This window comes from Rutidosis leptorrhynchoides, chromosome 11 (genome assembly GCF_046630445.1).
Source record: "Rutidosis leptorrhynchoides isolate AG116_Rl617_1_P2 chromosome 11, CSIRO_AGI_Rlap_v1, whole genome shotgun sequence".
NCBI lineage: Eukaryota > Viridiplantae > Streptophyta > Magnoliopsida > Asterales > Asteraceae > Rutidosis > Rutidosis leptorrhynchoides.
In genome coordinates, this window is record NC_092343.1 from 237,546,669 (window position 1) to 237,562,793 (window position 16,125).

Below are 16,125 nucleotides of genomic sequence, written 5' to 3' on the forward strand. Positions count from 1 at the left end.
TCTAAGTCCGACAAAACGATCCTTAGGTAAATTTAGCATTGCGAAGCATCTAGGTGTTGGCAAGATCAAACACTTAGGAAAATTTTATCCTTTCGCAATTTTAATATTTTACTCAAGTGGGCAATTTCATCACTTGGTTTATCCGCGAAGCGTTTCGCTATACTTTTATGCATTTATATATCATTTTAAGTGGGCTTTGTTTTTCAGCGAAAACAATGTCGCCACACTTAAAGTATCCGCAGAGCAAATGTTAACTTAGTGTTATAAAAAGCTAAGTAATTGTATTCTGCGAAGAAGCACTGCGCGTGGCCACACGCAGTGTTTTCGCTGTTTAAAGAAACAAGTACTAACACTGAAATTAACTTTGCATTACTCATTCGCGTTACAACATTGTGCATTACAATATTCAAACATAACATTGCGCATATTAGCGAGATTTCAATACAACATGTCATTATTCATTTTCGCGTTAAACTGGGGTAACTGAATGCCCTTCAACACACATGTCTGCACTCGACATAATCATAGCACAAGAAGGCTCCATTTCCGCAGATATCAGCGTACCAATGCCCTTTTTGGCTGAAAACTTTAGCATACCGTGTATAGTCGACGGTATAGCGCCAAACATGCGCAAAGCTGTGCGGCCAAATATCATATTGAACCGCGATTGATTTCGCATAACATACAAATTCAACAAAGCCTGACGTGTTAGCGACTCATCGCTGTCGTCAACCAACTCCATTTTCAATTCAATTTGGCCAACAGGCCATGATGATTCTCCTGAGAATCCGGCCAACGAAACCGCAGTAGGTTTCATCAAAGCGCGGATTTCTGCGGGTAGCTGTAGAAAACACTGTTCGTACATGATATCGACACTGCTGCCAGTGTCGACATGTACCTTCATGATTATGATGCCGGTATTAGCGACGCGACATGCAATAACCACGGGCTTATCATTATTCGCATTCGAACTCGCAGGTGGAAATGTGATAGATGGACATTTCCAGCTAACAATTTGCGCAGAAATTTGCATTACTGACAATGCACCTTGCACTTCCACAACATTGATCACTTTTACACCGCATTGATTTTCCTTCTTGTTTACCATTCGCACTCCCAAATTTTTCACCGCAGGAGCTTTCCGCTCAACCGCGTTTGGGAGATTAGAGCCATTAGCCTCTGCGGGCATAATGATTGCATTCGCAGTGCTGGATACATTTTGCGCTATCAAATGATCCAATTTCCCCTGCACATATGCTTCCGCAATAAATTCCGCTAAGTCTCTGCAACGATTGGTATCATGACCATAATCGTCATGAAAGATACAAAATTTCGACCTGTCGCGCCTGCTGTTTTCCCCCAAAGGCTGCGGATCAGGGAAAGATTTAGCTACTCGCTCTTGCATTAAGATTTCTTTGGGCGTTTTTGTTAGCATTTGGATTATATTGAATGACTCGTTATTCCACTTGCGTGTGGAATAGCGGTTATTGCGACCATACGAATGATTATCATTCTGGCCTTGAAACCGGTCATTTCGCTGAAATCCGCCACCACCATTTCTACGCGGAAAGCCTGAACCGCGGTAGTTATCACTGTTACCATCTCTGAAACTATCATTGTCGTCACGCCAATTTTTATCTCTACCCCAGCCGCATGCGGGGGTAACACTGCTATCTTCTCCTCCGCGGATATAATCATAAGTTTCTTGTTGTACTTTCGCGAATGTCTGCGGGACATCGCGTCTTAACCGCCGCACAAGCGTTGGATGCCGCTGTGGGTTGATAGCATGCAAAAAACCAGAAATTTTTTGATCTTCATTTAAGCGCGGAATTTTTTGGCATTCGTAAATATACCGCGTAAGCAGCGCGCTTAGGGTCTCTTTATTGCCTTGTTTAATATCGTGACACTCTATGTGTGTCTTCTTCTGCGGTAGCAAATTTTGGAACTGTAGCAAAAACTTTTCTCGCAGATCCACAAAGCCAATGATACTGCGAGATGGCAAACTGTGAAACCATTCCCTTGCGGACCCCTGCAGGGCCATAGGAAAAACTCTGCACGCGATTGGTTCATCCCAGCTGTAAGTGCTTACAACGCCTTCAAAGCGTTGCAGAAAATCCAGAGGATCAGTTAGTCCTGAATAGACTCCTAGCGTTGCCGGCACAATCGGCGGAGAAACGATTGGATAGTCAGAAATATGCTGGACAAACTTGTCCGCCGCAGTAATAATTTATGTTGCCTTTTTAACTCGAAAACTCTCGGAGACTGAGTCAACGTTTAACACGCATCAGTATTAATTTCTTTAGTGTTATTATTACCCAAAATAACTTTGTAATCCCTTTCCAATTTAGCCAATTTTATCATAGCTCCAACAAGTTAACCTCGACTTCTCAGAAAGGTTAGTCTCGATATATACGTTATTCTTGCGTCGTCGCTATCGGAAAACCTTTTATATTCCACCATACTACCATAAGCGTTTAATCATCTAAAAACACAATTCGCTCGAAAACACCTCAGATTGATAACCGACAATTCAGTTATGGCTGCATTAAATGCAGAGGAAACAGTAAATTCATAGATGGCCTAAATAGCCAAAAGTTTGATGATAAAGAATGGAGTGTTAGGAACGCTCGATAGGAAATTTGGTACTGAAAAACGGTTTGAGCTAACCGTAAAGGAAACAAAGAACAAATACAAGGACTGAACCTGTCTTCAAAGAATCCAAACGAATCAGTGCCTGCTGAAACCATTAGTAAGAACCCTACTCGTTATTCTAAACCTTTCCAGATGATATTCTTCATCATCATCAAATCTTAGATACTATAAGATATCTTCATATCTTCCGTTAACATATCCTTCATATTTCTGGAGATATTTTCATAACTATCCTTATCTGAGATCATTTATCTCTCCATAACATCTGCGTTACAACATAAAAGAAACTGTGTTAGTTTCTAAGTTCTAAAACCTTCGAGTTAAAACTAGGAATGATCTGAAGCAGTGTTGGGAACTGATGCATGAATTAGTATAATATAATGAAACATGATCAACTTCATTATATTACAGTAAGTCATGTTGAGTTTCTAATGGAATGTGATGATTTACAGTACCATCATCATGTGCCATGTTACACGGCTCATACATTCTATTTAACCTCTAAATATATCAAGAAAATATTCTCTTGATAAATCGGTCTTTTCCAGGATATTCTGGTAATTTGACAAATCAAAATCGTGCCATTACCATTTCTTTCTAAGAGCATTAGCTATGTTCGTTTCAAATATCATACCTATGAATTCCGGATCATTTCTCGCTTGACTCGAGGACGAGAAGAAGGAACGAAGGGACAAAGCCCTGAAATAGAAATTGGGGTATAAATCGCAGCAAATAGGAGAGATTATTAACTGTGGATGACAATGATTATAGAAGACAGCGGCAGGAACATTGAAGTATAAGGAAGGATATAAAACCCAACAACCACCCAGAAATTTCAAACCGTGTACATCTATGCATATAGCAATATAAAGACACGGGAGAACTAGAAACGCTATAAACACAAGAGTATGGTAGAAGTAAATAGAGTCTTCTGGTGGTAGACGAAAAAGAAGAATGACAGATGTAAAAATTAAAAGTATATCAAGGATTAGAATGGGATGAAGCATACTGACAAATGTCTTAAAATAGGAATTAAGGAGAAAGAGTAGAAGATATGGATATGGAAAATAAGGAAATGAAGGGTGTATATTTATATGCGAAATATCCGACAGAGAAATTGAAACAGATTGCCGCATTAAATCAAAGATCTTAATCGCCGAAACACCAAATCTTATTACGTAAGATTTTCTTTAAAATCCCTTAAAATCCGGAAATCAATCATAACCACGTCATCGGTTAAAACGATTCCATATTACTCATTTCACTCTTTTGTGGTAACTTCACTTGTGCACTTCATATGATCGAATCGTTTTATCTACATTACTCAATAATGATAAAACTCCATTATTACTTCATATTTGTCATGGAAACATTCATGTTGTTATCTACGACAACCTCTACCAAATTTCGAGGACGAAATTTTTTTTAACGGGTGGGTACTGTAACGACCCGGAAATTTTCGACCAAATTTAAACCCTAATCTCTATATGTTTCCAACACGATAAGTAAAATCTGTATTCCTGAGTCTAGAAAAGTCTGAAATCTATATCTGGATAAGTAGTTACCCTTTTGACCATGCCTAATGATTCACGAACAATCGTTGTTATTAAATAGGTATATATATATATATTTAAAAATATAAAAATATGTGTATAAATATTATATTCATTATTTTTATTATTATTACTAATAGTTGCATTAATGTTTGTATAATTGTTAATACTATGTCTAATAAATATGTATATATATATATATGATTACAATACATAATTGATAATTATATGTTAAATATTCAATTAATAATGTGTATAGATTAGTATAAGTAACTCATATTATCAAGTTGAAAAATTTGTTGTTGAAATAATACTGTTATTACTACTTTTATTATTGTTAACATTTTAATATTAAAATCAGAACTATTTCAATATATATGGCATATAAATGGTATTATTATTATTATTAATACTATTATTGTTATCATGTACATAATTATTATTATGATTACTTATTATTGCTATTATTATTATTTTCTGTTATTATTATTAATATTGTACAATTGTTATTCTTATGTTATAAATATTATTTTCGGTATTTACAATTTATAATATTAAAAGTATTAATATTACAAATATATATTAAATATTAAGATTCATATAAAAAGACAGATATATAAAATAAAATACGAAGCTATAATGTAAATACAGAAATATATAGAAATAATTATATAGTTATATACATATATGGATATATTATTAAATATAAAAAGAATCAGATATAGATAAATATATGTAGTATATAAATTACGATTATTTTTTTTATAAGAATATTCAGATAAATAAATATATATAATTTAATATCCTGATATATACAAATATACATATAAAATACGGATAATGCAGATAACAATATATATATTTTTTTAAACGCGTGATGGATTACAGCACCTTCATATCTGTTATATTTTTTTCTTTAATTTCTGTTTACCCGTGGGATTATGTCTGCGTAATCCAAAATTCAACAGCAATCCATCACTTTTGAATACAGTATCGATCTATCTGCTATATTACATGATATCTGGTATTTTCCTTTCGCAATTGAACACAGAAAACCCAAGGGAAACAGACCCGAGACCTCTGCTCTTCAACTTTTGAGACAAAACCCGATTATGAATCAAAATTGAAAATCCTTAAATGCTTTTATGTTAGAAATCTCACGTTTAAATTACCTGCAAAGTTTTAAAACCTTATTTTTCATATCGAATACGAATTTTAGAAATCAAAGTTGTTCTTCAAAAGTCAACAGATTATTTTTTTATTCGAATTCGTAAATTATAGGCTGTTTCTGTATCAATTGACGGTTTAGATAGTTTTAAGAAATCATTTATAAGATATTTCATGTTATAAAGATTATGTAAAATGATCTTAAAGTTGAAAACCCATTTTTGGTTCTTCCCTCGGGTCACGAACAGCAAGCAGAAGAACTCTGTGTTTTTTTTTAATTTTTGTTGATTTAAGTCGAGTAGAGGATCGGTTATGGTTCACTGAAATCCTAAAATCATATAAGAAATTAGTTGTATGTCAGTTTTGATCTCTGTTGTATTTGCAAATTGATGAAGAAGAAGGTTAACAGAGAACAGCTTAATTAAATAAGAACTCGTATTATAACTGAAATACAAGCCAGCCTAGCTGGTTGAACGTGTTAGCATGTGTACAAAAGGTCGTGGGTTCGAACCCGATATTGGGCAATTTTTTTAAGAAAGCTTTGAAAGGTATATTTAATTATCAAAAATCTTTTATTATTATTATTTATCACTTATTATTATTATTAAGATTATAGTAATTATATTTACTATTAACATTGTTATTAATAATATTACTATCATAACTAATTATTATTATCACTTAGTATTGTTATTACTACTAATATTAATAAAAGTATAATTATAGTTATTATTATTATTATCAGTATTAATACTACTATTATCGTTATTACTAAAAATATCGTTTTAATTAAAATTGACAAAATTATCATTTTATTAAAACTATCTTTTATTTAAAATTAACATTTTGATTAAATTTATTATATTTATTAGTAGGAATTATTATTATCTTTATTATTATTATCATTCTTAACATTTTCAGTATTATTACAGATAAATATATTTTTGTTACAAATCACTTTATTATTATTATTATTATTAAAAAAAATGATATTTACTAAGCTATATAAAAAATGTACTGTTTAATATATATATAATTAAATTAATTAATGAAATATATAATTTATTAATATAACAATTATATTATCAAATAATAATATATATATTTGTTCAATTACCATTATATGAATTAATATACATGATTGAATAATAGGTTCGTGAATCGAAGGCCAACCTTATAAGTTACCAATGGTGTTATATGTATTTTACTACAAAATACATTAGGTGAGTATATAGTCCTTTTTAAACTTTAAATATTTTGGGCTGAGAATACATGCACTATTTTTATAAATGATTTACGTTATGGACACAAGTGATCAAAAATAAAATCTACGTTGAGTTGTACCATGGCATATTTCTTTATACTTGGTAGCTAATATTTACGTGAGGAGCGTAAACGCGAATCCTGTTGATAGATCTATCGGGCCTGACAACCCCAACCGGGCTGGACGACCAGTTTTAAACTGTTGCACAGTACTTCGTTTCGTTACTACACTTGGTACGGTGTAGGGTTTATTTAAGAATATGCTGCTGTGATTTAAATGTTAAGTATGGTTACCAAGTGCTCAACGACTTTTCATACACGAGAAGTGTATTATGTATGTATATGAAATCTTGTGGTCCATAGTTATAACGCTGCTAGCATCAAACCTATATATCTCACCAACTTTATGTTGACGTTTTAAAGTATGTTATTCTCAGGTACGAATTAAGTCTTCCGCTGTGCATTTGCTCATTTTAAGGACAGTACTTGGAGTCGATCATCGCGATGGAACCAACTGTTGAAGATTCCGTCCGGGAGGATTAGTCGCGGACCTTTCAGAAAATATGAAAGTAAGAAAAGAAAAGAAGAAAGAAAAATGAAAATGGAGAGGATAAGGGGTTGACTAGTCAAAAGCTAGTCACCTCTTTGGCATGTTGGCGAAACTAGTCCCTCAAGTTATAATCGGGTGCGTTAAATTACCTAAACAAGATAATTTGAAACGCGTATTAACGGGAGATGTTATAAACATATAACGGAGTTTAAAATAGTATAACGGAAAAGTAAACGGAAAAAGGCGGGATGTTACATTGACCTTAAATGGACGGTTTTGGTATAGTTGGGGCTTTTGGTGCATTTAAGTCATTAAATGCACATGTGTTAAGTAATTGTGTTAGCCCTCGAGTTGTGTGTTGATTGAGTACTTATTATATTAGGTACTTTGCGTTGAAGTTTGCGGAAGTTCAAACCGTCACCGAATCGTTAAGGTGAGTGGAGTAATTATACGTATGTGTATATGATGTGTTTATTTATGGGTGTTATGTTATGAACCATCGAGCCGGTATTGCCATAACATGTGTGCGAATAGATGTGAACCACGAGCTGGTAGCATCGAGTGTGAACCATGAGCCGGTAGCACTATAAAAATAGATGTGAACCACGAGCCGGTAGCATCGAGTGTGAACCACGAGCCGGTAGCACTATAAACAAAGTGTGAATCATGAGCCGGTAGCACTATAAAAGAGTATGACTCAATTGCGTATGGTGTGAACCACGAGCCGGTAGCACCATGGCGTTATGGTTAACCATTTTGAGATTTGTTGATTGTATAGCATATTATATATATATGGTGTTGGGTATATGCTAATGCGGTTTGTGATTATGGTACGACTTGTTAGTATTACATTTATGATGACATGCTATTTGAGTTACAAGTTCGTACGAGGTATTTTGTGGATGTGATTGCAAATAGATGGGTTATATATATGTATGTATAATTATTGCACTCACTAAGCATTAGCTTACCCCTCTCGTTGTTTATCTTTTTAGACGCAGGTATGGACAAAGGCAAAGGGGTCGTTGGGCACTAGGTGTGATAACCGCTCCTAATCCATCCGGACGAAGTCCATATTGATTACAAACGAATTACAATAGTTGATAACATCGCGAGGTACTTGACCTCTATATGATACATTTTACAAACGTTGCATTAATTCTTAAAAGGCATTCTATCTTTACATCAAGCTTTGACATATTCGCCTAACATTTCATTAAACCCAAATGACCTAATCTGTCATTTACTTATTAATAGTCTCTAATGAACTTCAATAACTTGAATGCAACGTTCTTGAATCATGGCTTAAATGGTCCCAAGTAGTATCCTTAACATGATCTAATGCACAGCGGAAGACTTAATTCATACCTGAGAATAAACATGCTTAAAAGTGTCAACCAAAAGGTTGGTGAGTTCATAGGTTTAAGTTCTATATAATAGTCATGATGTTTAATAAGCCACAAGATTTCATTTAATCAAAGGTGCAGGATCATTACAACTGCAAAACAGAAATCATTCATACGCTGGAGCGACTGGATCCCAATAATAATATTAAACAGGCCACATAATATTCAGGCCACACAATTTAGATCTCTTCGGATATCCGGTAAACACAATAATACATCTCAGTCCTAAATACATCAGTCGTAGAATGTAGTTTCATGAACTTGTGCTTATTTTGTAAAACATTTATAAAAACAGCGCATGTATTCTCAGTCCCAAAAATGTATAGAGTAAAAGGGAGCAAATGAAACTCACCAAATGTATTTTGTAGTAAAAATACATATAACATTACTGAACACGCATAAGGTTGGCCTCGGATTCACGAACCTAATTAATTATATATTTATATATTGGTCAATATCTATTCAACAATTAAGATCAAGTCATATATATATATGGTGCCTTACGATCTTTATTAAGACTATAATATATTGTCGTATTATAAATTGTATCTCCATAAGTTCGGAATCAAGACATGTATAAATACATGTAGGATACAAGGTAAGTTAGCTAGGATAAGGTTAGCATCCATTTTTATTAATCAAAACCGTGGCTAAAAACAAGCAAAAATATCCAATTTTATTTTACCCATAATTTCTTCGTTACAAATCCGTTTTGAGTGATTCGACTTGCCATAGTTTTGTATCGAAAAGTTATTTACTAATCTAAATAGAAAAACAATATGTTTATAGTCGAAAATACAGTTTAGGTGTCAAATACAAGAAGATAGTCATATCCGTCGTAAGAACGACATCTTGATGACTCTTTTGAAAAACATACTTCCAATTAGAGTTTAACCATGGATTTTGGATATATTTCATATCCATATAAAATAAGATTTTTCACTAAAGGAAATCTTTTAATTCAAAGTTTAGGATAGGTTTTTTTTTTTAAAATCAAACCCAAAACAGCCCCCGATGATCTATGACGGCGTATGTTCAGTTTTAAGGTGTTCTTCGTGTTTACAAGTTTTATATCCTTATGTTAGCTTGACATACTGTCATAATACATGTGTTGAAGTATTTTAAAAGTCAAGTTAGAAGGATTAAGTTTGTTTGCGAACAAGTTTGAAATCATTCAAACTATGTTCTTGTTGTTAAAATTTTATATCACAAAATAAGATAGCTATATAAATATGAATTGAATAAGGTTATGAATAAGGTTACTACCTCAAGTTACTTGAACAAGGTTGCTGTAAAAGATGAGTAAAATCCTAGAACCAAAAGAGTGGTGGAGTTGGATCAAAGATTGGAAGTAAACTTGTAAGTTTGGAAGGATTTTTGAAGTGTTTTTGGAAAGGTTTTCTTATGAGGTTTAAGTGTTGTTTTTGAAGCTAAATGATGGGGAAAATGCTTGGAGATGATCAAGTATGAAGTTAAGAGTATTTTGAGAGAGAAATGGGAGTGTAAGTTTGAGAAAATGGGGTGAAGAAATGGTGTTCATTTATAAAAACGTTTTTAGTTTATAAAGAAAGAAAAGATTCCTAATTTTGTTATTTTGTGTAAAAATCTATGCTAGCTTCCAATTCTAATTACCTCTCCTTGAGGGCATGAACAAGAGCTGATTAAAAGGTTGATTTGATGTGTATATACCAATAGTAAATACATCTAGATGATGGGTATGGTACGGGTACCTATACCCAAGGTGTACGTATAGAAATCTTTGAGAAAACGAAACGAGGATTCAAATATAGCTATCTTTTGTAAATATACTTATATTGTTTTATGTATGTAAGCCCTTTAAAAGTGATAGAATACATATCTATACGATGCATGTATAAGTATTATAGGTTATAAGTATTTTTGTCGAAGAACGTTACATATAATTACCGTTTTGAAAACTTAAGTTAGTAGTTTCAAAATATACTTATAACTCATTGTTATTAGTACACAATGAGATGTTAAACATCCTTAGATCATGTTGAATATAAATAAATACATATATATATATACAAACGTATAATTATCGTGTGTTTTTAGGGAGTAAAATCTTAGAATAAAAATTGAAATGGAAATGATATAGATATAGATATATAAAATGTCATATATATATATACATATATATATAGATATAAAGAGATTCCAAGTTGATATTTTAGCTAGAAGTTAAATACTAGATGTTAAGAGTTGTTAAACATGTCCCCCCATGATTTAAAAGGTTGAAAATGATGTTTTACTATTGGTATATATGAATAGTAAATACATCCAGAAGTTGTGTATAATACGGGTATAAATACAAAATTATTTTGTTTATGTGTTTAAAGATGTCTCATGAGTCATATGTAATGACAAGGATGTCATTTTCCATGATAAAAGGTTGAAAATGATGTTTTCCTACTAGTATATTCCAATAGTAAATACATCTTAATACAATACATATATATTTATTTTAACTTAGAAGTTATAACGTCGTTAAGCTTTATATATATATCGTTTCGAAGTTCTTAAGTTAGTAGTCTCATTTTATGTATATAATCCATTGTTAATATAATTAATGAGATACTTAATTATCATATATTCAAGTTAGATATAATCCATATATATACATAAGTATATAATTAATACAAGTTATGACGTTCGTGAATCGTCGGACAAATGGAAGGTCAAAGGGTAATTGATTACATGAATATAGTTTCAAACTTTTTGAGACTCAATATTACAGATTTTGCTTATCATGTCGGAAACATATAGAGTTTAAGGTTTAAATTTGGTCGGAAATTTCCGGGTCGTTACAGTACCCACCCGTTAAAGAAATTTCGTCCCCGAAATTTGGTAGAGGTTGTCATAGATAACAATGGGAACGTTTTCATGACGAATATGAGGTAATAACGGAGTCCTATCATTATTGATAGATATAGATAAAACGTTTCGATCATTTAAAGCGTACGAGCGAAGCTATCACAAAAAGAGAGTGAAAATGAGTAATATGGTATCGTTTTAACTGACGACGTAGTTATGATTGATTTCCGGAATTTACGAGATTTAAAGAAAATCTTTCGTAATAAGATTTGGTTCTTCGGCGATTTAGAAAATAGGATCTCCTTTGATTTAATGCGACAAATCTGTTGTGATTTCTTTGTCGGATATTTCACTTATAAAACTACCCCTATCGTTTCCTTATTTCCATATCCTACATCCTCTATTCTTTCTCTTTAGTTCCAACTTTAAGACATTCGCTAATATGCTCCATCCCATTCTAATCCTTGTTATATTTCTAACTTTCATATCTTTCATTCTTCTTTTTCATCTATCACCAGAAGAATCTATTCTCTTTTATCCTTTCCTTGGAATTATACTGTTTTTAATTCTCCCGTGCCTTTACGTTGCAATACGTATTGATATGCACGGTTTGTAGTTTCAGGGTTGTTGTTAAGTTTTATATCTTCCCTTATATTCCAATGTTCCTACTCATGTCCCTTAAAATCATTGTCATCCACAGTTAATGCTCTCTCTTATTTGCTGTGGTTTATGTTCCTATTTCTATTCTGGGTTTTTTTTTTTTCGTTTCTTTTTTCCCGTCCTCGAGCCAAGTGAACAATGGTATGAAATTCGTAGGTATAAGATTTGAAATGAACATAGCTTTTGTTCTCAGAAAGAAATGGTAACGGCACGATTTTGATTTGTCAAATTACCAGAAAAATAGAACTTATCAAGATGATATGTTCTTATTATGTTTCGAAATTGGATAGAATGTAAGAGCCGTGTAACATGGCACATGATGATGGTACTGTGAATCATCACATTCCATTAGAAACTTAACATGATTTACTGTAATATAATGAAGTTGATCAAGTTTCATTATATTATACTAATTCATGCATCAGTTCCCAACACTGCTTCAGAACATTCCTATTTTAATCTCGAAGGTTTTAGAACTTAGAAACTAACACAGTTTCTTTTATGTTGTAACGCAGATGTTACGGAGAGATAAATGTTTTCAGATAAGGATAATTGTGAAAATATCTTCAGAAATATTGAGGATATTTATAATGAAAGATATGATAATATCTTGGAATTTTTAAGATAATGACGATGAAGAATATTTGTCTGTGAAGGTTTAGAATAACGAGTAGGGTTCTTGCTAACGGTTTCAGCAGACACTAAATCGTTTGGATTCTTTGAAGTCAAACTTATTCTTCATGATTTGTCCACAGCTTTCTTCATAGTTTCGCATAATCCGCTTTTCGTGTTTCAACCCTTCTCTTTTTCTGGGCTTTTCCAACATACTATACTTCATCGTAAACTTTTGACTATTAAGGTCGTTTACGGTTTTTGCTGCTTCATCAGCATTTCAAGAACTACTTCATAGTCCAGGGTGTTTTTCAGAAACTTCACATTCGGAGTATGAAATTCTTAGAGATAGACGTTTTAGGCATAACGGAAAACAAATTTCTGCGAGATTTTCAAAATACTGATTGCGGATTCCACCGAAGAGATAACAAACTGCTGGGACATCTGATGATGATATCGTGGAATATAAAAAGGTTCTCCGTTAATGACGGCGAAAGGACAAGATATAAATATCGAGGTTATAATGAGAGTAGTTTTTCTGGAAAATTAAAGTGGAGCTGTGACAAAATTTGCTACTTGAAAAGGAATCGTAAGGTTGTTTTTGCTAATAAATGGTAAAGGATTCAACACAGATATGTGTTAAACTATGAATTTGGATTCGAGGGTTTTCAGGTGCGTAAATCTTTTCTTCTGTAGACGTGGTGCGGCTGATTCATCTTTCCGATCTAGGTGTTTTCAAGAATCATGAAAAGTTGTGAATGCGAATTGTAATCGTCAAGATTCGAATGAGGTTTAGGATGAAATCAAGTGGCAAACTTGAAGAATTGTTTAGTTTCATATATGATAATCAATATTTTAATTCATTTTAATTGTCCAAAGTTAGCAGTCCAATAGTCCAGTTGTCCAATAGTTCGATAGTTCAATAATATATATATATATATATATATATATATATATATATATATATATATATATATATAATATTCGAGTTAAATAATACATATCGTGACCCGTGTACCGGTCTCGGTGTCGATCACAACTCAAAGTATATATATATTTTGGAATCAACTCCGACCCTGTATAGCCAACTCCCACCTTCACATATAGAGTGTCTACGGTTGTTCCGAAATATATATATAGATGGGTCAATATGATAAGTCGAAACCTTGTATACGTGTCCCGTTTATTTAAAGTGCGTAAAATAAATAAATATATATATCATGACCCATGCACCGTGTTGTCTCAGAATTAATCCGACGTATTGCGTACATGTGTCCCGACTTAAAAAAAAATGCATAAAAGTAAATAACAGAAATTAAATGACGATAAATAAAATTGCGAGAATGTAAATTGCGATAAATTAAATGTTAATCAGTTAGCTGGGAACAGTTAGCCGGAACAGTTAGCGTGGAATCCTTAATAGATTTACAATTAGTTAAATCGTGTGTTTCTAACAAATTTTATTTTGTCCAATGTTTTCTTCTTTATGCCACTTGTTGGATTCTGATAAGTCAAAATCCGAATATGAAATTTGAATGAAAATGGTTATTCTGGGGTGAGCGGATACGAATATCGGTGGTTGTAAGTAGGATAATAGATGACCGTTGAATCAGATTCGAAGAATGTACAGTGTAACTTATTAAGGTGAATTCTAAATATTCCTCGGGTGCTACCCACCCGTTAAAATATTTTCATCATTAACAGTTTGTACGAAAGAATGTTTAATTACAATCTTTATGAAAATATACTTGCATATATATTTTCATTGGATGTAATCATGGATTTAATGAGTCAATAAGATATTATACTCATTTGATTTATTGTTGGCACTTGATTACATAATCTCTAAACATTAGAGATTACATAATTGCCATGTCGAACGAAAGTAAATGAGGTAGAACAATACGTAGAACGAAATTAATCGATGTAGAACGATATGTAGAACGAAGATCATACTCGAAATACAGGTGGTAATATTGAGACGTGTGATGTTGATATTCGAGGTTCAGATTGTGATGTTGATAGTTACGGCGTGGTTATGGTTTAAGGATGATAAGGGTATTGTCGACGTCGATGATGGTGGTACTGATTATGCTGCTGGTGCCGCTGCTGGTGTTTGTAACCTTCGCACCGTGTTCTCCAAAGCCGTTACACGAGCGCGAAGTTCGTTAATTTCTGCTAGTACACCAGGATGATTGGCTGTTGGAGTGAGCGAATGAACAAGATCCGAAATATGGGATAGAATATAATCGTGACGAGATACTCGAGAAATGAGAGAGAAAATGGTTATTCTAACAGGTTCGCCGGTAAGTGCTTCAGGTTCGTCGCCAATGGGGCAATTCGGTGGGTGAAAGGGATCACCTTCTTCTTGTCTCCAGTAATTTAGTATACTACGAACCCATCCCCAATTCATCCAGAATAGATGATGGGAAATTGGTTGATCCATTCCAGTGACGCTGCCTTCGAAGCCCGAATGGAAATCCATATCGGCGTAGCTGTCGGAGTCGGAGGAATTCGAACTGGACGCAGAGTTCATCTTGTATAATCGGGGAAACGAATTTTTGGTTTGGAATAGATTATAGGAGTTGGGTTTGGTATTCTTCAATACATAATTTACATATGTATTTATAATACTCAAAATCCCGTGAATTACGGAAAATCTTTAAAATTCACCAAGCAATGTCTATAGCAACAGATACGCTAGGATACGAATTTTGTCTATACACTATCGATGCACTAAATGCAATAAGACGTGTCTAGACATAAGGATACTAAGCAGGCAATTTCTAAGGATGATAAGCAGATGATTTCCAACTAAATATGATAAGCAAAACTTTTGACATGTAGACACGGTCAAAGTCCAGACTCACTAATGCATCCTAACAACTACCAGTTAGACACACTAATGCAAGGCCTGGTTCGCTAAGACCAACGCTCTGATACCAACTGTGATAACCGCTCCTAATCCATCCGGACGAAGTCCATATTGATTACAAACGAATTACAATAGTTGATAACATCGCGAGGTACTTGACCTCTATATGATACATTTTACAAACGTTGCATTAATTCTTAAAAGGCATTCTATCTTTACATCAAGCTTTGACATATTCGCCTAACATTTCATTAAACCCAAATGACCTAATCTGTCATTTACTTATTAATAGTCTCTAATGAACTTCAATAACTTGAATGCAACGTTCTTGAATCATGGCTTAAATGGTCCCAAGTAGTATCCTTAACATGATCTAATGCACAGCGGAAGACTTAATTCATACCTGAGAATAAACATGCTTAAAAGTGTCAACCAAAAGGTTGGTGAGTTCATAGGTTTAAGTTCTATATAATAGTCATGATGTTTAATAAGCCACAAGATTTCATTTAATCAAAGGTGCAGGATCATTACAACTGCAAAACAGAAATCATT

General features: G+C 33.2%; 1 protein-coding gene across 1 annotated transcript; it reads right to left on the reverse strand.

The window, feature by feature from the left end:
- Nucleotides 1-469: 469 nt before the first annotated feature.
- LOC139875462 (uncharacterized) lies at nt 470-2,041 on the reverse strand. Its single transcript, XM_071862799.1, has one exon. The coding sequence runs from the start codon at nt 2,039-2,041 to the stop codon at nt 470-472; it is 1,572 nt and encodes a 523-aa protein (XP_071718900.1).
- Nucleotides 2,042-16,125: the final 14,084 nt, after the last annotated feature.